This window comes from Dipodomys spectabilis, unplaced genomic scaffold, assembly GCF_019054845.1.
Source record: "Dipodomys spectabilis isolate Male_0828 unplaced genomic scaffold, ASM1905484v1 ptg000158l, whole genome shotgun sequence".
NCBI lineage: Eukaryota > Metazoa > Chordata > Mammalia > Rodentia > Heteromyidae > Dipodomys > Dipodomys spectabilis.
Window position 1 is genome coordinate 4,384,905 of NW_024870835.1, and position 27,109 is coordinate 4,412,013.

The 27,109-nt window shown below is 44.5% G+C and overlaps 1 protein-coding gene across 4 annotated transcripts in view; it reads right to left on the minus strand.

Moving 5' to 3' along the window:
• Dennd4c (DENN domain containing 4C) overlaps nucleotides 1-24,531 on the minus strand; it is a 114,436-nt gene extending 89,905 nt beyond the window's left edge. For 2 of the 4 annotated variants that reach the window (XM_042692879.1, XM_042692876.1), the window contains exons 1-4: nucleotides 24,435-24,530; nucleotides 10,120-10,441; nucleotides 4,436-4,688; nucleotides 1,125-1,194 (exon numbers count right to left, since the gene is read on the minus strand). In XM_042692879.1, coding sequence (XP_042548813.1) covers nucleotides 1,125-1,194; nucleotides 4,436-4,688; nucleotides 10,120-10,424 — 628 coding nt within the window. In that variant the 5' untranslated portion in view covers nucleotides 10,425-10,441; nucleotides 24,435-24,530. Of the gene's footprint in view, nucleotides 1-1,124; nucleotides 1,195-4,435; nucleotides 4,689-10,119; nucleotides 10,442-21,209; nucleotides 21,282-24,434 lie in introns of those variants that run through there. The other 2 variants (XM_042692878.1, XM_042692877.1) reach the window with 2 other exon arrangements.
• Nucleotides 24,532-27,109: the final 2,578 nt, after the last annotated feature.

Sequence of the window (27,109 nt, forward strand, 5' to 3'; positions counted from 1 at the left end):
GCTTTGAACTGCGATCCTCAGATCTCAGCCTCTTGAGTAGCTAGGATTACAGGCGTGAGCCACCAGCGCCCAGCTATGACCCTAAATTTTTATCATTAGTCTTTGTCGATATTTTTTTTTTCCGGTCGTGGACCCGAACTCTGGGCCTAGGCGCTGTCCCTCAGCTCTTCAGCTCAAGGCGAGCACTCTACCGCTTGAGCCATAGTGCCACTTCCAGCTTTTTCTGTTTATGTGGTACTGAGGAATCGAACCCAGGGCCTCATGCATGAAAGGCAAGCACTCTACCACTGAGCCACCTTCCCAGCCCTTTGTCATTATTTTTGTATTATGAATTAAATAATTGGCAAAAATATTTTATGAAGACAAAAGTTTTCAAATATGGGTTTTCCTGACTTTCCTTCATTTCAAAAACTGTGCATAATTAAAAAGTAATTGGCACTGCTTCATTTCCCAAAAAGGATTCCAGTATCTCTTCTATTTGCAACTGGAGCATACCTGTATTTTCAGATTTACCCCACCATACCAGTGGGATGTAGAGGTCACACTTAAATCTTTACAGCCCTTGACACTCTATTGTGCGGTAAGAATGTGGCGATAGAATTCTCAAAACCTTCATGGCAGACAAGTTTCTCAGGCCTCCTCTCCTTCATATAGCTGATTCTTTGCAACAAGAGAGAAAGGAAGCAAGTCCACCTTTCATGGCAAGCAGCATATGTTTCAAATCAGACACACAAAGATAAGAGAAGGAAATATATAAGAAATAAAGAAGCAGTTTGAAACCTTTCTGATTTCCAAAATATAAAAGGTCAGAGAATAAGTATTTTTTCATTACATTGTTAAATCTGTAAGTGTAGACCAAAAACTTGAATGTCTATTCCACATAAGCTGCTTTGGGTAAAAGTTTAAATTTAACTAATACTGTACTGGGGAAGAGGAAATATTAGTATAACTTATAGTAGATAATACATTTAAGAAAACTTGTCCTACATTGTAAAATTATACACAGTTCAATTTTATGAATAGGTACTTACATAAATGGCATAATGGAACACATTTTGCCTCTCTGAGGCCAATTTATATGGACTACTATCTACAGTAAAGAGACAAATCTTTAATTCACTTACCAGCTTTATATGCTAATGCATTTGAAGCAGGCACAGACTTCTTGTAACACAGAAACACACTGGAACCCCACTGTAAAACATAAATGAAATTTCACAAAAGACAAAAAGGTGAAATTTATTTTCCTAAGTGTCAACTAAAGATTTTAATTATTGGGGCTGGGAAGGTGGCTCAGTGGTAGAGCACTTGCCTTGTATGCATGAGGCCCTGGGTTCGATTCCTCAGCACCACATAAGCAAAAAGAAAAAAGCCGGAAGTGGCGCTGTGGCTCAAGTGGTAGAGTGCTAGCTTTGAGCTGAAGAGCTGAGGGACAGCGCCCAGGCCCAGAGTTCAGGCCCCACAAACGGACCAAAAAAAAAAAAAAAACAAAAAACAAAGATTTTAATTATTTAAGAGTCTATTTAAAACCTATAATTATGTAACATATATATATATATATATATATAATTATGTAACATACCCCCTATGTACATCATCCTCATTATAACAATTTAAAAAATTTTAAATACTATGATTAGCCAGATGCGGTAGCATATTTCTGTAATCCCTACACTCAGGAGGCAGAGGCAGGACTGTGGCAAGTTTAAGCCAGAGCCATATAATGAAAACTGTCTCAAAAAACAAAACAAAAAATGCTAAATTAAAACGAATGCTTAACCAGGCCCAGAGGTCAAGCCCCACGACCGACAAAAAACAACAACAAAAAAAAGGTATGCTTAAGCCAGGCACCAGTGGCTCACGTCTGTAATCCTAGCTACGCAGGAGGCTGAGATCTGAGGATTGTGGTTCAAAGCCAGCCAGGGCAGGAAAGTCTGGCAGACTCCTATCTCCAATCAGCCACCAGAAAACCAGAAGTGGCACTGTGGCTCAAGAGATAGAGTGAGCTTGCTTTGAGCTGAGGAGCTTAGGGACAGGGGCCAGGCCCAGAATTCAAGCCCCTGGACCAACAACAAAAAAAAAAGTATGCTTATGAAAATGTAATTAAGAAAAATGCATGCTTAGCATGCACAAGGGCCTGAGTGTGATCCCAGAACCAAGAAAATCCAGGGGCTGAGAAGGTGGCTCTGTGGAAGAGTACTTGCCTCGCATGCATGAGGCCCTGAGTTCGATTCCTCAGCATCACATAAACAGAAAAAGCTGGAAGTGGCACTGTGGCTCAGTGGTAGAGAGCTAGTCTTGAGCTGAGGGACAGCACCCAGGCCCAGAGTTCAGGGCACGACCCACAAAAACAAGAAAAGCCAAAACCCTACATTTACTGAACAACTATATGCACAAAACAGCAAAACATGGTTGGAAACACTAAAAGAAAAGAAAGGAGTAAGGAAACAGTAAAGCTTCACAAGGTTTAGATTTCTACAATCAAGTGTTTGCAAAACGAAGCATGAAGCAGAGCAGGCACTGAGGCCCACACGGGAAGCCTGGGGTCCTTGAGGTGCAGTGAGGTAATCAGGCCCAAAGATCAGCCTACCTTCACTCAGAGCAATGGTGCACATGGTCATCTCTGCCTATGCCACATGCAGCCAATACTACAGTTTGGCCTGGAATAACTTTCAAAAAATCTAACTCAACATTAAACTTTCGCTATAAACTTTAGGCTATAACTATAATTCAAATATAGATGTTGAATTCTTTTCACTAGTTCTTTTAAAAAGCCACAGTATTTTTGTTTGGCATTAGGAAGTCTTCAATGCTGCTATCATTTCAAGTTTGTGTAAGTAGATGAGAAGAAACCACTTTGCCTTCCCCTGAAGATAAACAGATATTATAACATTAAATATTAAAAGTGATTATGATGAGCCAGTTTTTTCACTAAGCCCTCTTGCCAACAAAGGAAGAAAGTCAGAGAGTAATAGTTGATGGTTCAGGAAAAGCAAAGCTACAAAGCAGGGTGCAGGTGGTTTATGCCTATAATCCTAGCTACTCAGGAGGCTGAGATCTGAGGACTGTGGTCCAAAGCAAGACCAAACAGGAAAGCCTGTGACACTCTCATCTCCATTAACACCCAAAAAAATGGAAGTGGCACTATGGCTCAAAGTGGGAGAGAGCTAGCCTTTGGGTGATAAGGCTCAGGGACAGTGCTCAGGCAGAGTTCAAGCCCCAAGACGGGGGTGGAGGGAACCAAAGCTACAATACTTTTGATAATGTAAAGGACACTCCCACCCACTCTCTCTGCAACTGTCCTTGAAGATATCACTGAAAACCAAAATTAATAAAACCACTATTGTTGCAACAGAAACAATACTAGGATATATGAAGTGGGGGAAGCGAAAGGAAAAGAAAACAAGAATGAAAAGAAACAGAAAGGGAAAAGAAAAAAGGATGAAAAGAAAGGGAAAGGGAAAAGGAAAAGGGATGGGAAAAAGGAAGAGTAATACATACCTATAATCAAAATACTTGGCCAAGGCATAAGGCCAGTATACAGCCAGTTACAGGCAATCTTTTTTGTTTTTTTTGTCGGTCGTGGGGCTTGAACTTTGGGCTTGGGCGCTGTCCCTGTGCTCTTCAGCTCAAGGCGAGCGCTCTACTGCTTGAGCCACAGCACCACTTCCGGTTTTTCTAGTGGTTTATTGGAAATAAGAGTCTCATGGACTTTCCTGCCCGGGCGGCTTTGAACTGCGATCCTCAGGTCTCAGCCTCCTGAGTAGCGTGTAAGCCACCAGCGCCCGACAAGGCAGGCAATCTTTTAACTACATAATGAGCCCCTATTTCAAAAACCCAAACTAAAACAAAATTTTAAAAAAGCAAAACAATTCTTAAAGTATCCTTTTCCTGGATATCCATTATATATAAGATTAAATATATTAAATATGTAAGATTTAGGAGCTAGGAAGGTGGCTCAGTGGTAGAGTGCTTGCCTTGCATGCCTGAGGCCCTGGGTTCGATTCCTCAGCACCACATAAGCAAAAAGAAAAAAGCCGGAAGTGGCGCTGTGGCTCAAGTGGTAGAGCGCTAGCCTTGAGCTGAAGAGCTGAGGGACAGTGCCCAGGCCCAGAGTTCAGGCCCCACAACCGGACCCAAAAAAAAAAAAAATTAAAAAAAAATTAAAATAAATATGTAAGATTTATTCTACATGATTAAATAGAATAGGATTGAATATGCAGGATTTTTTTCTACATCATTAAATAGAAAGTCATTATGAATCATAAAATGTGAAGCCAGTCACCTCTGGATTTGATATTCAGCACTGTTCTTAAAAAAATTAAAGTTAAGAATCATTAAAAAATGAGAATTATGTGCCTTCCAGTAAACAGGAATTCAAAAGTATCCCTTTTGGTTTTTCAAAAGAAAACTTTGAAAATGAAACAATTCTTACCATGCCACAATTAAGATTTTTGTCAACTTTGCAGAAGGTATGAGGAGGGGTTTCTCCTTTGCTGGTTATAATGACACAAATATCAGTTACAGCCAAGGAGTTCTGGGGTCGAACTGGAGGAGCCCTTCGGTAAGTGATAAAGATTCTCTGTGAGGAAGTAGAGCTGTTGTTGACATTGGCACAGCGACCATAGGGAGTGGCGAGGATCACTTCACATCCTGAAATAAGCCTTTCTTTCCCATCATATAAAACTCTGCATTGAAGGGAGGAGACAAAAGAAGGACAGGTTCATGTTAAGGATGGTTTTCTTTTCAATTTAAGGATTTTTTTTTTCTTTTTTATCAACTTGAATTTAGGGCCTGGGTGCTGTCCCTAAGCTCTTTTGCTCAAGGCTAGCACTCTAACCACTTTGAGCCACAGCTCCATTTCTGGTAGCTGATTAGAGATTAAGAGTCTCACGGGGTCTTTTCTGTCTGGGTGACTTCAAACCAAGATCTTCAGATCTCAGCCTCCAGAGTAGCTAGGATCATAGGCGTGAGCTACCAGTTCCAGGCAAGGATAGTAGTCTTCTTTAAAAAAAAAAAAAAAAGATAAAGAGCTGAGCACCGGTGGCTCATGCCTGCAATACTACTACCACTCAGGAGGCTGATCTGAGAATCACAGGTCGAAGTCAGCCTGTGCAGAAAAGTCTCTGTGAGATTCTTATCTCCAATTAATCACTCAAAAACCAGAAGTGGTGCTATGGCTCAAGTGGTAGAGCACTAGCCTTGAGCACTAAGAGGTTCAGGGACAGTACCCAGGCCCTCAGTTCAAGCCCACAACTAAGAAAAAAAAAAAAAAAGGACAAAGGCCAGGTGCTTATGGCTCATGCCTGTAATCCTAGCAACTCAGGAACCTGAGCTCTGAGGACAAAGGTTCAAAGCCAGCCCATGCAGAACAGCCTGAGATTCTTATCTCTAATCACAGAAAAAGCTGGAAGTGGTGTGCTATAGCTCAAGTGGTAGAGTGTTAGCCTTGAGCAAAAGGAGCTCAGGAACAGTGCCCAGGCCCAGAATTCAGGACACACACACACACACACACACACACACACACACACACACACACACACACACACACACACACACACACACACACGAGATGAACAAATGCAGCTATGTACCTAGTAGACACTAGGGTGAAAATGAGCTTGTGGGCAGGACCAGAGGGAAAAACTGGGAAAGAGAGAGGACAGGATGCCATTGCACAAAAAGAAATGTACTCATTACCTGACTTATGAAATGTTATCTCCTCTGTATATGACCTTAATAGTAACAAAGAAATTTTTAGCCAGGCACCAGTGGCTCACGTCTGTAATCCTAGCTACTCAGGAGGCTGAGATCTGAGGATCATGGTTTGCAGCCAGCCCAGGCAGAAAAGTCCATGGGACTCTTATCTCTAACAAACTACTCAGAAAAAGCCAAACGTGGGGCTGTGGCTAAGTGGTAGAGTGCTAGTCTTAAACACAATAAGGCGGGCTGGGAAGGTGGCTCAGTGGTAGAGTGCTTGCCTTGCATGCATGAGACCCTGGGTTCGATTCCTCAGCACCACATAAGCAGAAAAAAAAAAGCTGGAAGTGGCGCTGTGGCTCAAGTGGTAGAGTGCTAGCCTTGAGCTGAAGAGATGAGGGACAGTGCCCAGGCCCAGAGTTCAGGCCCCATGACTGGACCCCAAAAAAAAACCCAAAAAATAAACACAATAAGGCTGAGGGATAGTACTCAGCCCATGAGTTCAAGACTGGCAAAAAAAAAAAAAAGAAAACATATATAAAAACTTTGATCTCTCCTATAGTTTCTCAAATCTTAAGGATTGTTTCTTTTTTTTTTTTTCTTTTTTGCTGGTCTTGAAGCTTGAACTCAAGGCCTGAGCACTGTCCTTGAGCTTGTGTTCAAGGCTAACCCCTCTACCACTTGAGCCACAGTGCCACTTCAAGCTTTTTCTGTGTATGTGGTACTGAGGAATCAAACCCAGGGCTTTATGCATGCTAGGAAAGCACTCTACTGCTAAGCCACATTCCCAGCCCCTTTTGTTTGTTTCTATGCCAATACTAGGGGCCATAACTCAGGGCCTGCTACTCTAGCTACTTGATGCTCTATCACTTGAGCCACACCTCTATTTCTGGTTTCACAGTTTAAAGCCAACCCAGGTGGGAAAATCTATGAGATTCCATCTCCAATTAACTAGCAAAAGGTCAGGTTAAGCTGTGTGCCTGGTGGCTCAAGCCTGTTATTCTAGAAATTCAGGAAGCTAAGATCTGAGGATTGTGGTTCAAAGCCAGCTGGGGTAGGAAAGTCTGTGAGATGCTTTTCTTCAATTAGAAAACCAAGAGTTGTGACTCAAAGTGGTTGAGTACTAGTCTTGAGCAAGAGCTCAGGGATAGTACCAGGGCTCTGAGTTCAGGCCCCATTATGAACAAACAACAACAATAACAACAACAAAAACCTGGCTGGGTTAGAGGTGTGGCCTGAGGTAGAGGACAGTGAGCAATTAACCCAAGCAGGCTGGAGGCCATGAGTTCAAGCCGCATACAACCAAACTATTAAATTCATTCATTCATTCATTCATTTTTAGACTGAAAGCTTGGCATGATGGTATAAATGCTAGTACTCATGTGGCTAAAATAGGAGAATTCTGAGTTCAAGGACAGCCTGGACTAGATATCAAGTTCTATGCCAGCCTGGAGCTACATAGGGAGACCCTATGTGAAAAACAAATTCAAAACTGAGTGTGGTGGTTCATATCTATAATTTCAGCTACTTCAAGGGTAAACAGAAGGATTACAGTTCAAAATAAGCCAGCTGGGGCTGGGAAGGTGGCTCAGTGGTAGAGTGCTTGCCTTGCATACATGAGGCCCCGGGTTCTATTCCTCAGTACCACATAAGCAGAAAAAAAAAGCCGGAAGTGGTGCTGTGGCTCAAGTGGTAGAGCACTAGCCTTGAGCTGAGGGACAGCGCCCAGGCCCAGAGTTCAGGCCCCATGACCGGACCCAAAAAAAAAAAGGGGGGGCTTGTGGCTTAGTGTGATTAGAGTGATTGCCTAGTATATATGAAGCCCTGGGTTTGATTCCTCTGTACCACATAAACAGGGGAAAAAAAGCCAGAAGTGGCACTGTGGCTCAAGTGGTAAGAGTGCTAGCCTCTGGGATGTGGTAGCATATGTCTATAATTCTAGCACTCCTAAGACTGAAAAGTAGAAGTTCAAGGTCATCCTGATCTCCAAAATGAGACAAGAAAAACAAAACAAATCAAGATACAATAAAACAATTTCATTTTTTGGCCTTCTATTTCTTCCATGTGAAGGCTTACCATTCACAAATTCTGTCAACATATAAAAGGCTATAAATAGCACCTTGATGTTGGCCTGCCAACTTACAGATCAGGCCTGCCTCTCTTGTACCACAATGTACACAGCTTCTAAGTCATCTGGATACTGGATCCTGGGTTATTATTTGTCAGTACTGTAGTATCAGCTTTAAACAGTATCTGGCACAAAAGGAGATCAAAAAACATTCCCACCCCTGCCACATCCCAAATATTCTACCTTGTCATTAAGCTTCTTTTGCTGTTGTTCCTTTTTTAAATTAGCACCAATTTGTTGCACAGGGGTTTTTAACAAGTACATTTATATATACAATGAATCTAGATCAGAGTCACCCCCTCTGGCATTCTCCCTTTTTCCTTTCCCCTTTCCAGGAAAATGACTTTGAACAGAAGACAACTGAGAAGCAGAACACAAACCACTCTTTCCTACCAAACACCCATTTGCCTGAAAGAAATTTTAGGCTCCTAATTATCAGATACACCTGTCCAGAAATGGCATTATGTAACAAATCTCATATATTGTACTAGTTCTCCCATATATTAATCTGCTGTTCCTGAAAACTCCTCTCCCTTTGTACTATCAATTCTCTACATACAGTTCTTTGTTCAATGACACAAAGGCCCCAAATTACAACTACTGCCCTGAGTTCAGACTGCATATATGCATGCTGTATTATTAATAAACGATTTGCTTTTCTTTTATAAAAAATAATTTATATTTCAAAGAGCAGGCAAAGATATAAACATACATTTGTCATAAGATACACAAATGTCTGAAACACATGAAAGACAACACCAAGCAAACACAAATCAAAACTACATTGAGAGGCCACTTCGTGTCCCCTGGGATAGCTACAATCAAGAAGATAATAACAAGCTGGGCGCCAGTGGCTCATGCCTGTAATCCTAGCTACTCAGGAGGCTGAGATCTGAGGATCACGGTTCAAAGCCAGCCCAGGCAGGAAAGTCTATGAGACTCTTCTCTCCAATAAACCACTAGAAAACCGGAAGTGGCGCTGTGGCTCAAGAGGTAGAGCGCTCGCCTTGAGCTGAAGAGCGTAGGGACAGGGCCCAAGCCCAGAGTTCAAGCCCCACAACTGACCAAAAAAAAAAGAAGATAACAGGGCTGGGAAGGTGGCTCAGTGGTAGAGCGCTTGCCTTGCATGCATGAGGTCCTGGGTTTGATTCCTCAGCACCACATAAGCAGAAAAAAAAAAGCTGGAAGTGGTGCTGTGGCTCAAGTGGTAAGGCGCTAGCCTTGAGGTGAAGAGCTGAGGGATAGCGCCCAGGCCCAGAGTTCAGGCCCACGACTGGACCAAAAAAAAAAAAACAAGAAGATAATAACAATTTTGGTGAGGATGTGAAGAAATTTGAATCCTCATATATTGCTGGCAGAAACCAGTCCCCTTCCTGGGGCGCCGCCGGTGGATCATGCCTAATCCTAGCTAGGGCTGAGATGTGAGGATCAAGGTTCAATGCAGAAAAGCCTAAGAGACTCCTATCTCCAATTAACTACCAAAAACAGTCAGAAATAGAGCTGTGGCTTAAAGTGGTAGAGCACTAGCCTTACGCACAAAAGCTCAGGGAAAGAGACTTGGCTCTGAGTTCAAGCCCCAGAACTGGCACAAAAAAAAAAAAAAAAGAAAAGAAACCACTTTGGAAAAGTCTGACAGTTCTTCAAAAGGAACATTCAATTTTCACACAATCCATCAAGCCTATTCTAGGTATATACCCAAAAAACATGAAAAGACATCCAGAAAAATGTTTGTGCACATATATTCACAACAGCATTAGTATATATCATGGTCATACAATGTGGTATAGCCACATGGCAGTTAATGTGGTATAGCTCAGCAATAAGGAGGAATGAAGTACTAACAACTGGTACAAAGTGGATAAAGCCGACACACACTACGTAAAAGAAGCCAATCAAGCTGTGCGATGGTGGCTCACACCTCTAATCCTAACTACTCAGGAGGCCGAGATCTGAGGATCAATGTTCAAAGCCAGCCCAGGCAGGAAAGACTATGAAACTCTTATCTCCAATAAACCACCAGATAACCACAAGTGGCGCTGTGGCTCAAGTGGTAGGTAGAGCACTAGCCTTGAACTGAAGAGCTGAAGGACAGCACTCAGGAGTGAGCCACCAGTGCCTGACTACTTGACTTAATCTTGAAATAATCATCATCATCAAGGACTTTAAATTTCTACTACTATATACCTTAAATGTTATTCCCTTCATGATAGAAAAAGAAAAGTCACTATACCCCAAATCTGTAAGAGGTAGTTAATAAATGTCCCTTTGAAAGAAAAAGAAAAGTCACCTACCCAATATCTGTAAGGGGTGGTTTATCTCTCCCTCTCTTGTAACACAGGAAAACTTCTGGGCTTTTCAGACTCCCATAGTTCAAGTTTGCTTGGAGCGCTGACGGAGTGGCTTCAACACAGGTGTAGCCTTCAGGTACTGTTTCCCCAGCTGATTTGTTAATAACAGCAATATCTGTAATTGGAGCCTTAGGTCCAGTTGACTTAGTATCTAAACGATTTATTTCTTGATCCAAAAGAGTAGATGTATCTGTGAGACCTGCCACAACAAAGTAGTCTGTGACTCTTGGACCTTTGTCTTCTATCATGGCTGCTGTTCACTTTCCTAAAAAGGAAAAAAGGGGGGGGCAAGGGGAACATTAACTAAGGAAAGTATTTTATCACGGTTCACTACAAGTAAAACAAGTCCTTGAGTTAGTAATAGTCAATTAGAATATTCTTCACACTTAAAATCAAATTGTCATTCTATACTCTTGCTATTATCATTTTAAGAGTTTTTTGCCTACAGTGTCTTTTTCCAACAATGTGTCATATAGCACATAACAATAATCACTTATTTAATTTTCCCTCAGATTTCTACAGAAATACAGAAACATATGAAACAGGAGCCAGGTACTGGTGGATTACACCTGCAATTCTAGCTACTCAGGAGGCTGAGATCTGAGGATCAAAGTTCAAAGCCAGCCTGGAGAAAGAAGTCCCTGTGACTCTTACCTCCAATTAATTAACCACTAGAAAGACAGAAGTGGCATTGTGACTCAAAGTGGTAGATTGCTAGCCTTGAGCAGGCGACATCCAAGCCCTAGGACAGCACCCAAGTCCTGAGTTCAAGCCCTACAACTGACAAGGAAGGGAGGGAGGGAGGGAAAGGAAGGGAAGGGAAAGGAGGGGAGGGGAAGAGAAAAGAAGAGAGGAGAGGAGAGGGAGCAGAGGGGTGGAGAAAGGGAAGGGAGGGAAGGGAGGGACGGAGGAAGACAAGACACTATGATTTCTACAAAAGCTAACAGTTCCAGGCCCTGATGGCGCACACCTGTAATTCCAGCTACTCTGGAGGCTGAAATCTGAGGATTGAGGTTCAAAGCCAATGGGGCAGGAAAGCCCGTGAGACTCTTATCTCCAATAAACCACTCAGAAAACTGGCAGTGGGCAAGTGGTAGAGCTTGAGCTGAAGAGCTGAAGAGCTCAGGGACACCACCCAGGCCCCGAGTTCAAGTCATAAGACTGACCAAAAAAAAAGATAGTGACATGGATGAAATCTCAGATGAATAACTGGATAAATTCTAATAGATTACAAATAAATAACTGAATGAAACAAAGAGATGAAAGAGGAATTCAATAAAGATATACAAATTCTGAAAAAAAAATGGTACTGAAATTCTGGAAATGAAAAGCTCAATAGATCTAAAAAGAATATGATTAAAAAAAAAAAACTAGCCAGCAGGCTAGGTTAAGAAAAAAAAAAAAAAAACAGAGCCAAGACCAGTGACTCACACCTGTAATCGTAGCTACTTGGGACTCTGAGATCTGAGGATCACGGTTCAAAGCCAGCCCAGGCAGAAAAGTCCCTGAGACACTTATCTCCAATAAACCACCAGAAAACCGGAAGTGGTGCTGTGGCTCAGGTGGTAGAGCACTGGCTTTGAGCTGAAGAGCTGAGGGACAACTCCCAGGCCCAGAGTTCAAGCCCCACAATCGACAAGAAAAGAACAGAGAAAGAAAGAAACAGTATTAGGGTTTAAAAACAAGGGGGACAGGCTGGGATGTGGATTAGTGGTAAAGTACTTGCCTAGCATGCATTAAGCCCTGGGTTCAATTCCTCAGTACCACACAAATAGAAAAAGCCAGAAGTGGTGATGTGGCTCAAATGGTAAAGTCCTAGCCTTGAGCAAAAGAAGCTCAGCAACAGTGACCAGGCCCTGAGTTCAAGACACAGGACTGGTAAAAACTAAGTAAAAACGGGCCAAGCCGGCCATCGGTGGTGCATGTCTGTAACCCTAGATACTCATAAAGATGAGATCTGAGGATCGTGCTTCAAAGCCAGCCTGGGCAGAAAAGAACCCAAGAAGCTTATCTCCAATAAACCACTCAGAAAAAGCCCAAAGTAGTGCCATGACTCAAGTGGTAGAGCATTAGCCTTGGGCACAAAGAGACTTGAAGACAGTGCCAAGCCATGAGTTAAAACCCCAGAACTAGCCAGGTATCAGTGGCTCACACCTGTAATTCTAGCTACTCAGGAGGCTGAGATCTGATGGTGGTTCAAAGGCAGCCCAGGCAGGAAAGTCCATGAGACTCTAATCTCCAATAAACCACTCAGAAAACCAGATGTGGTGCTAGGGTTCAAGTGCTAGAGCACTAGCCTTGAGCTGAAGAGCTGAGAGACAGCGTTCAAGCCCTGAGTTCAAGTCCCATGACCAACAACAACAACAACAAAAAAACCCAAAGGGGACAAATAATTACCCTCTGGTATGTACAAAACCTCTGGGACACCATTACAAAACCAAACCTGGAAAACACAGGCATAAAAGAAGAAGATTTTCAAGCTAAAGTTAGAAAATATGTTCAAGGGGCTGGGAAGATGGCTCAGTGGTAGAGCGCTTGCCTTGCATGCATGAGGCCCTGGGTTCGATTCCTCAGCACCACATAAGCAAAAAAGAAAAAAGCTGGAAGTGGCGCTGTGGCTCAAGTGGTAGAGTGCTAGCCTTGAGCTGAAGAGGGACAGCGCCCAGGCCCAGAGTTCAGGCCCCATGACCAGACACCCCCCCCCCCCAAAAGAAAAAAATATGTTCAATAAAATAATGCTAGAAAATTCCCCATCCCCAAATTTCTCTTTCTCCTAAAAAAAGATAAGATGATCTATGTACAATAGGCTTTTAGAATACCAGGCAAGACCATAAAAAAAGCACTCTATATATCATAGCATACTTACAGCAGCAAATATTCTGAACAAGGAAAAGAATATTTGCAAGAACAAGGCACCAAGTCACACATAAAGGTAAACTATCCAGAATTATAACAAATTTCTCAATAGAAACTGTAGAGGCCAGTAAGGCATGGAATAAGGTACTTCAAGCTCTAAAAGAAAATAACTGGGAACCTGGATTACCAAATACAGCAAAGCTATGCTTCTCGATTATAAAGAATAAAAACCTTCCATGATAAACAAAAACTCAACCACCACTAAGCCAGCACTGCAAAAGGTACTTAACAGTATCCTAAAAAGAGAAAAGAAAGATAAACACAACCATAACAATACAGAATCTCCACGGTAAGCAGATAAACAAAGAAAAGAATTACAACACAACTTTTCAATAATTCTAGGGCTGCGAGTGTGGCTCAGTGGTAAAGGGCTGGCCTAGCATGCTTGAAGCCCTGGGTTTGATTCCTCGGTATCACATAAACAGAAAAAAGCCTGAAGCGCTGTGGCTCAGAGGCAGTGCTCAGGCCCTGAATTTAAGCCCCATGACAGGCAAAAAAACAAAACAAATCAAAATAATAATTCTATAAGCATCCACTATCCAGGCAAAGATAAAGGCTAACAGGGAGGGATTAAAAAACACATAGGTGAGAGAGGTGGTTCACACCTGCAATCCTACTTACTTGAGAGGCTGAAATTGGACTGAGGTTCCTGGACAGCCTGGGAGGGGGGGGGGACTCATTAGGCCCCATTCAACAGAAAAGGCTAGGCAAAACGGCACGTTTGCCATGTCAGCTATAAATGAAAGTGTAAACAGGTATATCACAGTTTAGATCAGCCCACACAAAAGGCAAAGCTAATTAAAAAATAACCAAAATAAAAAGGACTGTAGTTTGTGGCTCCCAGTGGTAGGACCCCTGCCTACTAAGCAAGAGGCTTGAGTTGTTTGGATAAGATTACATTAGTAATTGTTTTCTACCTAGAATATTTAGAAGGCTTATTAAAAACTGAACAATATCTACTGCAAATAGATGGGGTCATTGTCCCTACAATAACAGCACTGCACTAGAATGTTGGGTACAACAAGATGTAAGCGCTCTTACTTAATGAACCTTCTTGTAAATTATTTCCTTCATGCTGGTAGGGACTCCAAGGGCTCAGTGATTTTAGAGACTGCTCTTCAAAAACTATAGAGTTCAGGAGAACTCAATAAAATATTAGCCCATACACTTCAACTTATTACCAAAGAATGAATTGCGGGGATTTTTAAAGCTGAAGAGAACAGCTGGTTTCTAGTGGAATTGGTATATTCTAAAATTCTACTCACTATCATTCTCTTGTCTCATTCCATTTGGCTGTGCAATCAGTCCAGAAATGTGAAAACTTTCACATTGCTTAGAATCTTACTCAGTACAGGGAAATGCTCAAAGACATTGATCCCTCAATGCTTACACATGGTATTTGGAACTATATTCACTCCATGTTTTGAATGATAACTGTGACTATGGTAAAACTAACCAGCTATTGGATGGTAGCTTTAAAGTTTGTATTAGAACTGTTATTTGCTCTCCCTAAAAGGTTACCAAAAGAATGTATGAGAGGCTGGGAAGGTGGTTCAGTGGTAGAATGCTTGCCTTGCATGCATGAGGCCCTGGGTTCGATTCCTCAGCACCACATAACCAGAAAAAAAAGCCAGAAGTGGCGCTATGGCTCAAGTGGTAGAGTGCTTGCCTTGAGCTGAAGAGCTGAGGGACAGCGCCCAGGCCCAGAGTTCAGGCCCATGATCAGACCCAAAAAAAAAAAAAAAAAAAAGAATGTATGATAGTTTCTAAAGGTAGTTCAAGTACTCTAAAAGCTGTCATGTTAATTTTCTTCTTACTGTCATGTTAATTTTCTTCTTACAGAAGCCAGCATGCAAGCAGAACTCCTTTATTCTCTAACAGTCATTAATCTTGCTTATGATCTGATACCTTTTCAATTAAAGATGATTTTGGAATGAACAGCAGATAGTCTAAAGGGGACAGGTACCAAGCCCCAGAACCAATGGCAGATAACAGAATTTAGAAATCCATTGTGCCATGATTCCTTTCATTTCTACTATTTTGCTGTGAAAATGCCCCTGCTGGTATGAGCAGGGGATGCTTAGAACTTCAGGATTAGGACTGTGAAGGACTGTTGCTCACAGTTATTTTGCTTTTGACAGTTCAAGATACTGTATAAGCTGGGCACTGGTGGCTCACGCCTGTAATCCTAGCTATTCAAGAGGCTGAGATATGAGGATCGCAGTGCAAAGCCAGGCCAGACAGGAAAGGCCCTGAAACTCTTATCTCCAATAAACCACCAGAAAACTGGAAGTGGGGCTGTGGCTCAAAGGGTAGAACACTAGCCTTGAGCTGCAGAGCTGAGGGACAGCGCTCAGGTCCAGAGTTCAAGCCCCATGACTGACAAAAAAAAAAAAAATACTGTATAATGATTTTATTTTATTTTTGGTGGGGGAAGGGGGAAAAAAAGCTCAGGGACAGTGCCCAGGACCTTAGTACAAGCCCCAAGACTGGCAAAACAAACAAACAAACAAACAAAACATGCAACAGCTGGGAATGTGACTTAGTAGTAGAGTGCTTGCCTCAAATGCATGAAGACCTGGGTTCAATTCCTCAGTACCACATAAACAGAAAAAGCCAGAAGTAGAGCTGTAGCTCAAGTGGTAGAGCGCTTGCCTAGAGCACAGAGAGGCTCAAGGATAGTGCCCAGGACTGAGTTCAAGCCCCAGGACCAGCAAAGCAAACAAACAAACATGCTGGAAATAAGAGCTGGAAAATGTCTAAGATTTATGCATAAAGAGCTTTAGAAGAACATGTTACTAACAAAGAGGACAAGATGCCAAATTAGGAGCATTTGCCACTTTCCCTCTGTGAATGAAGAGAGTCTAGTGACACAGAAGAAACTAGATTCTGAAGAAAGAGAACCATCAATCACAAAGGAGGTAGTAGGGAGGGAAAAAAAAAAAAAAAGTAGAGAGAAAGAAATGCAGCAAAGAGTTCTAAGCCCATAACTGTTCTGATACGTGGAGGGAGCTGAAAGCTCCATTACAAGGTAAAGCAGACAACCAATTCTTTCCTTCTTTCTTTCCTTCCTTCCTTCATTCATTCCTTCCCTTTCCTTTCCTTTTTCTTTCTTTTTCATGCCAGTCCTGGGGTTGAACTCAGGGCCTGGGCACTGTCCCTGAGCTTCCTCTGCTCAAGGCTAGTACTCTACCACTTGAGCCACAGCACTACTTTCAGCTTTTTCTGTTTATGTGGTACTGAGGAATGGAAGCTAGGGCTTCATGCATGCCAGGCAAGCACTTGACCACTAAGCCACATTCTCATCCCCGGACAACCAATTCTTTTTTTTTTTTTTTTTTTTTTTTGGGTCCGGTCATGGGGCCTGAACTCTGGGCCTGGGCGCTGTCCCTCAGCTCTTCAGCTCAAGGCTAGTGCTCTACCACTTGAGCCACAGCGCCACTTCCGGCTTTTTTCTTTTTGCTTATGTGGTGCTGAGGAATCAAACCCAGGGCCTCAAGCATGCAAGGCAAGCGCTCTACCACTGAGCCACCTTCCCAGCCCCCCCCCCCCCAACCAATTCTATCTGCAAGAAAAGTCCACACAACACACAAGCTTTAACCCCAGTACATGGATTTGTGAGGTAATTAATGGCTCTGGTGTGGGAAACATCTTGGTGAAAAATAGTTATTCCATGGTTCCCCTTATCCCAGAGGGCAACAATAAGATGTCATCTTGACAGACTATTCTTGGAGATTCTGTTACTCTGGGGCCCTGGGAATAAAGAACAACCATGCTTAATGAGTTACAGGATGTCATTGTCATAGACTTCAGATGTAGGTCAGTCCTAAGGGGTGGTTAGTAACAAGAGTGTCCAACCTGGCTCCACAGGGATGTTTAAACTATAGGCAGCTTAGAGGCTGCTTGGAATGGCTGCCAGTATTCAATGAAGACATGAGGCTCCCTGCCAAGTCATGCAGTAGAGGCATTGGTGTTGCAGACAATGCAGTTGCCAACAGAGGACTGAAGGTGCGGCTCAAAATGGCTATTAGGGCACCATTAAAGGAAGCTAATATGCCAGAGCTACTGCTCCAGCCACCTAGAAGTGAAGGGGCCTTGGGACTCCCTGTAGGACACTCAGCAGAGGAGCAGGTTAGATGGCCTCTTATGCTGATGTTACAGTTGTCCTCAGAGAACAGATGTTGCTCAAATTACCCACAGAGAGACCATTAAAGGAAAGTGGGATTTTGAAGACTTGATCATGGCATGTGTCTCTACCCTCGGTGACCAGGAGAAAATCCCATGGTCTGAGACTATAGCAATGAAGCTTTATGCTTTAGGCTTGTGAAGTACCAACTGTCTGCAATCTGTCCTTATTGACTGCTGAGTGGGTCAGAGGCCACCCACTCAGAATTATGTGATTCCTACAATACATACATTCACAATGTATGTGTATACACACACAAACAAGAACAATCAAAAATCCATAGTTTGGCTGGGCACTGGTGGCTCACGCCTGTAATCCTACCTACTCAGGAGGCTGAGATCTGAAGATAGCAGTTCCAAGCAGCCCAGGCAGGAAAGTCTGTGAGACTCTTCTCTCCAATTAACCACCAGAAAACTGGAAGTGGCTGTGGCTCAAGTGGTAGAGTGCTCGCCTTGAGCTGAAGAGCGCAGGGACAGCGCCCAGGCCCAGAGTTCGAGACCCACAACCAACAAAAAATAAATATTCATACTTTGTTTATAAAAGTCTGTGTTTGTTGCTCCTTTTGTGTTGGGCCTGACTTTTTTTAGAAAAAAATGAATTGGGCTGGGAAGGTGGCTCAGTGGTAAAGCGCTTGCCTTGCATGCATGAGGCCCTGGGTTTCATTCCTCAACACCACATGAGCAAAAAGAAAAAAATCTGGAAGTGGCGCTGTGGCTCAAGTGGTAGAGTGCTAGCCTTGAGCTGAAGAGCTGAGGGGCAGCGCCCAGGCCCAGAGTTCAGGCCCCACGACTGGACCCAAAAAAAAAAAAAAAAAAAAGAAAAGAAAAAAGATTATTTTATTGTTAGTATAAAGATGATATACAGAAGGGTTACAGTTACATAAGTCTGGTAAAGAATACATTTTATTTATTTATTTATTTATTTTGTAGGTCATGGGGCCTGAACTCGGGGCCTGGACATGGTCCCTCAACTCTTCAGCTCAAGGCTAGCACTCTACCATTTAAGCCACAGTGCCACTTCTGGCTTTTTCTGCTTATGCGGAGCTGACAAATCAAACCCAGAGCCTCATGCATGCAAGGCAAGCAAATAGTACATTTCTTTTGTTTTCTTTTTTTTGGTCCGGTCCTGGGGCCTGAACTCTGGGTGCTGTCCCTCAGCTCTTCAGCTCAAGGCTAGCGCTCTACCACTCTTGAGCCACAGCACCACTTCCGGCTTTTTTCTTTTTTGCTTATGTAGTGCTAAGGAATCGAACCCAGGGCCTCATGCATGCAAGGCAAGCGCTCTACCACTGAGCCACCTTCCCAGCCTGCAAATAGTATTCTTTTTGGACAATGTCACCTCTTGGTTCTGACTTTTTTTTTTGGGGGGGGGGTCCGGTCATGGGGCCTGAACTCTGGGCCTGAGCGCTGTCTCTCAGCTCTTCAGCTCAAAGCTAGCGCTCTAGTTCTGACTTTTCTTTGTATTGGTTTTGTTTTTATATATCTGGTATGGGCAATTTTTTTATTTTTTTTATTTTTTATTTGTCAGTTTTGGGGCTTGAATTCTAAGCTGGGATTAGAATTCTTCACTTGAGCCAGTGCCACTTCCAGCCTTTTCTGTTTATGTGGTACTGAGGAATCGAACCTAGGGCCTCATACATGCAAGACAAGCACTCTACCACTGAGCCACCTTCCCAGCCCTGGTACAGGCCATTTTGTAGCCTCTTTTTTTTTTTTTGGGGGGGGGGGGGGGTCCGGTCGTGGGGCCTGAACTCTTGGGCCTGGGCGCTGTCCCTCAGCTCTTCAGCTCAAGGCTAGCGCTCTACCACTGAGCCACCTTCCCAACCCCTGTACCCTCTTTCTGATTTACTTTTTAGTTCTGCTTATTCCTCCATCAAGTAGTAGTGTCAACACTAAGCAAGACAGCAGAGTGTGCATGAAACCCTGAGTTTTAAGTCTTGGTATCAATAATAAATAAGCAAAAATAAATAAATAAACAAACAAACAAATAAAGGCTGATGGCATATTCCCTATTTCCTCCAATTTCGCATTCACTTCTCTCTGAAAGTACTTGTACAAGTCACTTTAAAAGAAAACCATTCTGGGGGCTGGGAAGGTGGCTCAGTGGTAGAGTGCTTGTCTTGCATGTATGAGGCCCTGGGTTCGATTCCTCAGCACCACATAAGCAAAAAGAAAAAAGGGGGAAGTGGCGCTGTGGCTCAAGTGGTAGAACGCTAGCTTTGAGCTGAAGAGCTGAGGGACAGCGCCCAGGCCCATAGTTCAGGCCCCAGGATCGGACCCCCCCCCCCCCAAAAAAAAAAAAGAAAATCATTTTGCTGGGCACCAGTGACTCACGCCTGTAACCCTAGCTACTCAGGAGGCTGAGATCTGAGGATCAATGTTCAAACCCAGCCCAGGCAGAAAAGTTGCCATGAGACTCTTATCTCCAATTAACCACTCAAAAACTGGAAGTGGGGCTGTGGCCCAAGTGATAAGAGTGCTTGCCTTGAGCTGAAGACCTGAGGGAGAGTACCCAGGCCCAGAGTTCAAACCCCAGAACCGACAAAAAAAAAAAAACCATTTTGTTTTGTTTGGCAGTGGTAGGGTATGAACTCAGGTTTCAGGCTTGCTAGGCTCTACAGCTTGATTCATACTTTCTAGTCTAATATCTGTCACATTATTTCATTACTGTGTGCCTTTTTTTTTTTTTGGTCGTTCATGGGGCTTGAACTCTGGGCTTGGGCTCTGTCCCTCAGCTCTTCAGCTCAAGGTGCGCGTTCTACCGCTTGAGCCACAGTGCCACTTCTGGTTTTCCAGTGGTTTATTGGAGGTGAGAGTCTCACAGACTTTCCTGCCCAGGCTGGCTTTGAATTGCGATCCTCAGATCTCAGCCTCTTGAGTAGCTAGGATTACAGGCATGAGCCACCAGTGCCTGGCTACTGTGTGCCTTTTGAGTATTCTTTGAGGTCAAACGTTTTCTACTTTGTAACCATCTCAATCTATAAATTAGGTGTTTATTTCATCTTTTGTTTGCTGTATTTTGTAATTGTTAGGCTGTAGTTATGGTGCTTATTCTAATGTAAGACTTTATCTTATTAGGCCTTAATATTCACTTTCTTTTTTTTGGGGGGGGGGGGCGGTCAGTTCTGGGGCTTGAACTCAGGGCCTGAGTACTGTCCCCTGAGCTTCTTTTGCTCAAGGCTAGCACTTTACCACTTGAGCCACAACACCACTCCGGCTTTTTCTGTTTATGTGGTACTGAGGCTGCACGCATGATACGCAAGCACTCTACCACTCACCCACATTCCCAGCCCAATATTGACCCTACTCCTCTTTTGATCCCTAGCAGAGATACCAGTATTTGCTAGAACTTTTTTTCATGAGTAAAAAAAGTTCTATAAGCATAAAGTAACATTTATGCTTTCAGGATCTAAGCATTCCTAAATTAAAAGATTAATGAACAACACATATACATTTTAAAAAACTACATTAGAAGAACCCCCAAAATATTTTAAAGATTTTTATTACTGTTTTATAACCATAAGACTTCTTATAACTATTCTATATTCTAAAAATAAATATGAGTTTGTAGATATTGTTTGCTGCAACAGGAATACTTAGAAATATTTAAGTCCCACAGTATTACTGAAATTAAGAACCATGTTATTTCTTATATTGCAAAAGAAATTAACCCTCCCAGAAACTTTTAACAATTGTCAGAATTTTGAATTAGATTTTTATTTCTACTCAATCTTCACTCTACATGTTCCATATGCTTCAATTCTCCATTAGATACAATACTGAAATAGTTCTACTGCAAAAGAAGTAGTACCAAGAAAAATTACCCTTTTCAAAGAATCAAAAAGATCCAAGCATGGTGGTGCACACCTGTAATCCCAGCACTTAGGAGGCTAAGTTAGGTGCATCATGAATTTGATGGCCACCTGACCTACCTACCAAGATCCTGTCCCAAAAATCCAAAGGTTGGGGATACAGCTCAGTAGCAGAATACTTGCTTAAGCTTGCACAAGGCTCTGGGTCCCCCTATCTCTGCCTCCACCCTACAAAAAATCAAGTTTGAAAAGTGCTATAAACTTTTACATTGGCAAAATTATCTCACTATACCATTATTTTAAGGGTACAAAGGTATAACTATTAAAATTAAGCTAGGGAAAATAAAATTTCAGAATACTACAAAGTTACAAAACAACAGTAGTCAGCTGGGAACTGGTGGCTCACGCCTATCATCCTAGCTACTCAAGATGCTGAGATCTAAGGATCATGGTTCAAAGCCAGCCCAGGCAGGAAAGTTTGTGAAACTCTGATCTCCAATTATCTACCAGAAAACAGGAAGTGGCGCTGTGGCTCAAATGGTAGAGTGCTAGCTTTGAGCAAAAGAAGCACAAAGATAGTGCCCAGGCCCTGAGTTCAAGCCCCAGGACTGGCCAAAAAAAAAAAAAAAAAGTTTTTAAATATCACAGTAAGCTCATACCCAAATGCCTACATACATAAGTATTTTTTAAAAACTTTTAATTAATAAGCTATTTAACTTCTTTCCATAAAAAAAATCCAATTGAATGCCTTATAACTTGAGGCTAAAGACTGTTTTATACCAAGGGTATTTTGTTAAATTTGTGTCTGTGTCTGTATGTAGGCACAAGCTCTCATGCTGACCCTAGGGCTTGAACTCAGGGCTTTGCGTGCGGTCCCTGAGCTTTTATGCCCAAGGCTAATGGTCTACCACTTGTGCCACAGCTCCACTTCCGACTTTTTGATGGTTAATTGGAGATAAAAGTCTCATGAACTTTCCTAACAGGACTGATTTTGAACAATGATCCTCAGATCTCAGTCTCCTAAGTAGTTAGGATTATAGATGTGAACCATCAGGCCTGGTAATTTTGTTACATTTTTTCCTTAAATTTTAAGTCTTATAGGAATCTCCGAGTCCACTAACATACCCAGGACAACAAAATTAAACTAGCAGTCTGAAAAAGGGGGTTCAATTTGTGGCACCAGCTTATGTAATATGACACTCATTTGCTCTAAGTTTCAACAAGCATATACTGGAGACTCATTTCATCCAGAAAATTCTGTTTGCAAATCACATCAAATGAGCCAACCTGCCACTGACTCAGCAGCTTTCTTTTCCACTTCACCACCTGTTCTTAAGATACAAGCATAAGACTGAACGAAACCTAACTTTCAAACTGAACAGCAAAGCCAATGCAAAACCCGTATTTGCCTTGGCAGGGAACTCCAATGAAAATATGAGAGGTTGGGTCTTACCTAGCAGACACAGAAAGAGTAAAGATGCCTTGTTTTTACTGATCATGTGAAATCCTTCTGCATAGTTACAAATTAGCTTTTAAAGACCTCCTTAGCATGTTTCTTTTTAAGGGAAACCTCATCCAAACAATCTTCCAAATTTGGCACCAAGAATCCTTGCAGCCTACACACCACTGCAGTTCCTTGTAATTTAAAACTTTTGCTTTTACAAACAGTCCCCACACACCAAGTCTGCTGCCAATTTCTTCTAATAAAAACTCAAGTTTATACTTCATAATACTGTATTTACTCTCAACAGCATTTTCACATTACACAAGGAGTAAATTACTCCAACATACAACTTCAACATTTCTGACATCATAGCTATTCTGTTAACTCAAATTAACAAGTCTAAACAGCCGTACATTAGGTAAGGTACTACTGGCCAATTAATAGTTAAGTGACATATGATCAGTTCAGAGTGGACCTCTAAATTAATATCAACTTTTCTGCAAAATGGAAACCAGGGATACTAGTCAGAGGTAAGTGTGAAGTGAGTACAGAAACCCTTTGCCATTACGAGAAAAGTGAGTCAACACAGCTTATAAAGACAGACAGATCATATTCATTAATACAAATCCAAGTTTCCTTCTGAGTGCTAAGGCTGATACCAAGAAGGCAGCTTACTAATTCTTTAACAGTAACACAAAGAACAGACTGTACTGATTAAGTAAAAGCATCCTTTAATGCAAAGAGATGTTTTCTTTTTGCATTTTCCCTTTAACCCGTGTGCACAGAAAAACAACACCAAAGGTTCTGTAATTCATGTACATGGTGACATCAAATCAAATATTTAATGAGAACCTAGCCCCCTTGGAACCTCAGGACTTCCTCTACCTGACTTCACCTGGGAACAGGGTGACTGGAAATGAAGACCTGTTCCCGGGTAACCTAGGACCTGGCAACATCTCAACATGCAGTCTCAGCAGGACAATGTCTCTAAGGCACAAGTATTCTGGCAGAACTACGGATTCAACGTTTTGGGTGATACTTTCGCTCGCATTTGCTCAAGTAACTACGTTCACTGTCCTCAATTTTCCCATGTGAAACTAACCCGGGGGGGGGGGGGGGGAGACCAATGAAAAACTGGGTCATTCCGTATTTGTTCGGATGAAGAAGCAAGGTCTTCGGGAAAGAAAAGGCCTAAGAAGCAGGAAACAAACAAAAAGGAACAAAAAACAGACACTATCCTCCACTGCAAAGAAGTTAGAACTTCTTACGGGACTCGGCACTGGGTGGGCTCGCTCTGGAGTCGGCTGGATTCGCGTGCAGTCATTCTGGAGTCGAATAGAACCACCCTGCCCCCCCCCCCCAGCCCCCGGCCACCGCAGGGCAGAGAAGGAAATGTGTTCACCTGCGACACCTGTCTGGGTCCCCAACACACACACACTCACACTCACCCCATCCCACTTCCGGTGTCCCCGGACCACCCAACCTCTCCCAAGACACAACCACTCTCCCCAGCTCTCCCTCGCACTCGCGGGGATGACAACCCGCACCCCACCTGGAACCCCCGCCCGCGATGCCCCCCTACCCCGCCCCGGGACGGCCCCTCGGGCCCAGGGCCCTGGCGCCTCCAGCCGGCGATCGTCCCGAGCGCCGGGAGGCGCAGGGAGGCCCTTCCCGCCGCCACCCCCCTCCGCCCGCACAGCCCGCCGGCTCTGGGGACTGCCCGCCCTCGGAACTGAGCGGAAAGCAGGCCAGGAATCCGGCCGCCGCCGCCGCTCCCCGCCCCCGTCCGCGACCCCTCGCGGGCCGGCCGCTCGGAACTCAGCCCGCCCCGCGGCGGAGCGCGGCCCCGCGGGAGCGCAGCGCGCCGCGGCGGGGCCGGAGGCCCAGCGCCGCGGACTCACCTGCCGCCGCCCGCTCCGCGAGAGCCACCCGAGCACAGCTCCTTCCTGGGGCATGAAAGCGCCGGCTGCGCGGCCTGGGCGCCTACGGCAGGGCAGGGCTGGGCACGGCTGGGCAAGGCAGGGCGGGGCAAGGGGACTCGCTCCCGCAGCCTCAGCCACCGCCGCCACGGCCGCTCTGCGCTTGCGCCTGCGCGCGCTGGGTCTCGAGGGGGCGCCTCTGGCGGCGGGAGCGGGGAGCGGGGGGTAACGACCCAGGGCGCGGGCTCGGGCGGGCGCGGCGACTCTCCCGCGGCCCTCAGGGCGTTGCAGGATGATCTAGGAGCTACCTCCGACGAGGCCGTTCCTACAAGCTGGTAGCCATGCTTCTATTCCCTTCCCCCCCCCCCCACCTCCCGCCCCTTTGCACAGAGCAGCACTTTCTTTCCCCCCCATTCTTTTCCTACTGCGGGGGCGGGTGAGAAGGGGGAGGTATGGGGAAGGGAGGGGCGGGGCGCTACTGGAGCCATTCTCAGGCCCCGCCCCGGGGGATAACCACACCCCTTGGTGGGAGAGCCCCGCCCCGAGGTAGCCACGCCCCTTGGGAAAGCCCCGCCCCTGGGCCGCGCGGCCCCGCTCCCTTCCCCCACCCTCTCCCACCCCGGCGGGGCTGGGGAGGCTCCGGTCCCAGTGGGGCTCGCTTTATCGCGGGCTCTGTCGCGGGTCGAGTCGGCCCGGAACCGGGGGCGCCGGGCGCGGCTTTGCCCCCTTCCTGTGGGGATGGGACTCGGCGCGGACGTGCGTTGATTACCTTGGCCTCAGGCAGGTGGCCACCGCTCGGCTTCCTCAAGGTCACTGAGAATTCCAGCTGGGAACGCGGACTTTCCCCCGCAGGATGGAAGCTGCACCTCTCTCCCGGACCTCGGGGGGCCGGGTTGGAGGGAGCTCCTGGAGCCTGCCGGGCTCTCGGGGTGGCTGACCGCTCTCCTCCGACGCCGCCCGGCCCGGCCCGGAAGGCGAACGGCGACGCGGGTCTCAGGACGGTGTGTAAGCTAGTGTGATCGTCCAGGAAGAAAGCGGTCTAAAACGAATCGGCAGAACTTTTCTGTTGCCTCCTGACTCCCACCGCCCCCCCCCCCCCACACACACACACACGAAGAAGAAAAAAACTTCACGGCTTCCACGGCAGAGCAAAACGCGATCGGGCAAGATTGGTGCACAAGGAGCACATGCCTGCAAATGACTCCTTCGTCGGCCTTTTTGTAAAAAGCGCGAGAATAAAGCTCAGTCTAATACCCTGTTGGTCAGTTTACTTCCCCTCCCCTCAGGGCCTGGGCACTGTCCCTGAGCTGCTTTTGCTCAAGGCTAGCACTCTATCACTTGAACCACAGCGCCCCTTCAGGCTCTTTCTGTTTGTGTGGTACTAAGGAATCCCAGGGCTCCAAGCAAGCTAGGTAAGCACCCTACCCTTCAGATACATTCCCAGCCCCACTATTGAGTAGACTTGTTCAGTACGTAATTTTCAGGACCTGTAATAGGTGTTCATGTATACAACAATCCCTACTACATCCTGCTGTTAGGCCTTTCCTTTGAATGCAGGATGGACTTACAGACTTCTAACACAGAGAATATATTAATAAGTAATGCATATCACTAACAAGATAAGTTTACAAAGAATACATCAGTCTGGAACAGATTATCTCATCCTCTTGTATTTGCTTTTGGGAAAACCAGCTACCATGTCAGACAGCCTTAAAGGGACGACAGCCCAAGCCTACAGGTTGACTATAACTTTCCAGCAGACCCTGAGTAAAAATCCTGCAAGTAAGCCATTCTTTCACTCACAAAAGCCATAAGACAACAAATACTTTTTACTTTCTAGTTGCAAGTGTGGGGGGGCGATGGGCTGGGTAGGTGGCTCAGTGGTAGAGCACTTGCTTTGCTTTGCATACATGAGGCCCTGGGTTCGATTCCTCAGCACCACATAAGCAGAAAAAAAAAGGCCGGAAGTGGCGCTGTGGCTCAAGTGGTAGAGCGATTGCCTTGAGCTGAAGAGCTGAGAGACAGCGCCCAGGCCCAGAGTTCAGGTCCCACCACCGGACCCAAAAAAAAAAAAAGCAAGTTGGGGGGGGCGAGAGTTGACTACACAGAAATGGATGATGGATATATCACAGTAAGGCCTAGAAGGTAAAATGTGCTCGTTAATGATAACTCTTCTTTTGGTGAATATACCTGGTTTGCCAGGCATATTTTTTTTGGGGAGGGGGGGGTCCAGACTTGGGGCCTGAACTCTGGGCCTGGGCACTGCCCCTCAGCTCTTCAGCTCAAAGCTAGCACTCTACCATTTGAGCCACAGTGCCACTTCCGGCTTTTTTCTTTTTGCTTATGTGGTGCTGAGGAATCGAACCCAGGGCAAGTGCTCTACCACTGAGCCACCTTCCCAGCCCCACCAGGCATATTCTTACCTGGTGAACTTACCATCCTATAATGTCACCCAAGCTTACTTTAATGATTTAATGACAAGTTTATAATTGTAGTACAAGAAGGTAGTCAGGAAATGTGTAAACACTGACTTTTATCCAATTATTTGTAGAATACCTTTTATGAAAGAGAGTTTGTTAGAATGTATTTCATACAATAGGATTTGCTTTAGCATAATATAGAAGTACAGGGGAAGATTCCAGGAGGAGGAGTAAGTA